This window comes from Pygoscelis adeliae, unplaced genomic scaffold (genome assembly GCF_000699105.1).
Source record: "Pygoscelis adeliae isolate BGI_AS28 unplaced genomic scaffold, ASM69910v1 Scaffold917, whole genome shotgun sequence".
Taxonomy (NCBI): domain Eukaryota; kingdom Metazoa; phylum Chordata; class Aves; order Sphenisciformes; family Spheniscidae; genus Pygoscelis; species Pygoscelis adeliae.
Window position 1 is genome coordinate 55,229 of NW_008825097.1, and position 453 is coordinate 55,681.

Below are 453 nucleotides of genomic sequence, written 5' to 3' on the forward strand. Positions count from 1 at the left end.
CAGGCATCCCGCGGGAAGGGGCGGCCGGGCTGGCCCCACCTCTCCGCCTTCCCCCCGCCGTGCCTTTCCGCCGGCCGCAGCCTCCCAGCGCCATGTCCCCGGGCAGCCTCGTCCTCCTCCTGAGCATCCTGGGGGCCCTGGGGCTGGGGGACCCCGGCCCCCTGGAAGACGTGGTGATAGACAGATACTATATTCCAAAAATCTGCCTGCGGGAAGTCCAGATGGGGGATTTCATTCGCTACCACTACAATGGGACCTTTAAAGATGGCAAAAAGTTTGACTCCAGGTATAGCCCTTGGCTCTTTACCAAATGCATGCGGCCCCGGCCAGCCGTGTGCTGCGGAGGGGATCCCTGCATGCCTTCCTCCCCAGCCCGCGTGCGTGTCACCCTGTCACATCCCTGAGGGCCAGCAGGCAGCGAGGTGAGGAGCAGGCAGCTGCCTGCTCAGGCCA

The 453-nt window shown here is 64.9% G+C and overlaps 1 protein-coding gene across 2 annotated transcripts in view; it reads left to right on the forward strand.

Annotated features, from left to right (window-relative positions):
- The first annotated feature begins 83 nt into the window (after positions 1–83).
- Positions 84–453, forward strand: part of FKBP10 (FK506 binding protein 10, 65 kDa) — a 6,068-nt gene continuing 5,698 nt past the window's right edge. Inside the window, exon 1 of one of the 2 annotated variants that reach the window (XM_009327006.1) lies at positions 84–294. In XM_009327006.1, coding sequence (XP_009325281.1) covers positions 93–294 — 202 coding nt within the window. In that variant the 5' untranslated portion in view covers positions 84–92. The remainder of the gene's footprint in view (positions 295–453) is intronic. The other variant, XM_009327007.1, reaches the window with a different exon arrangement.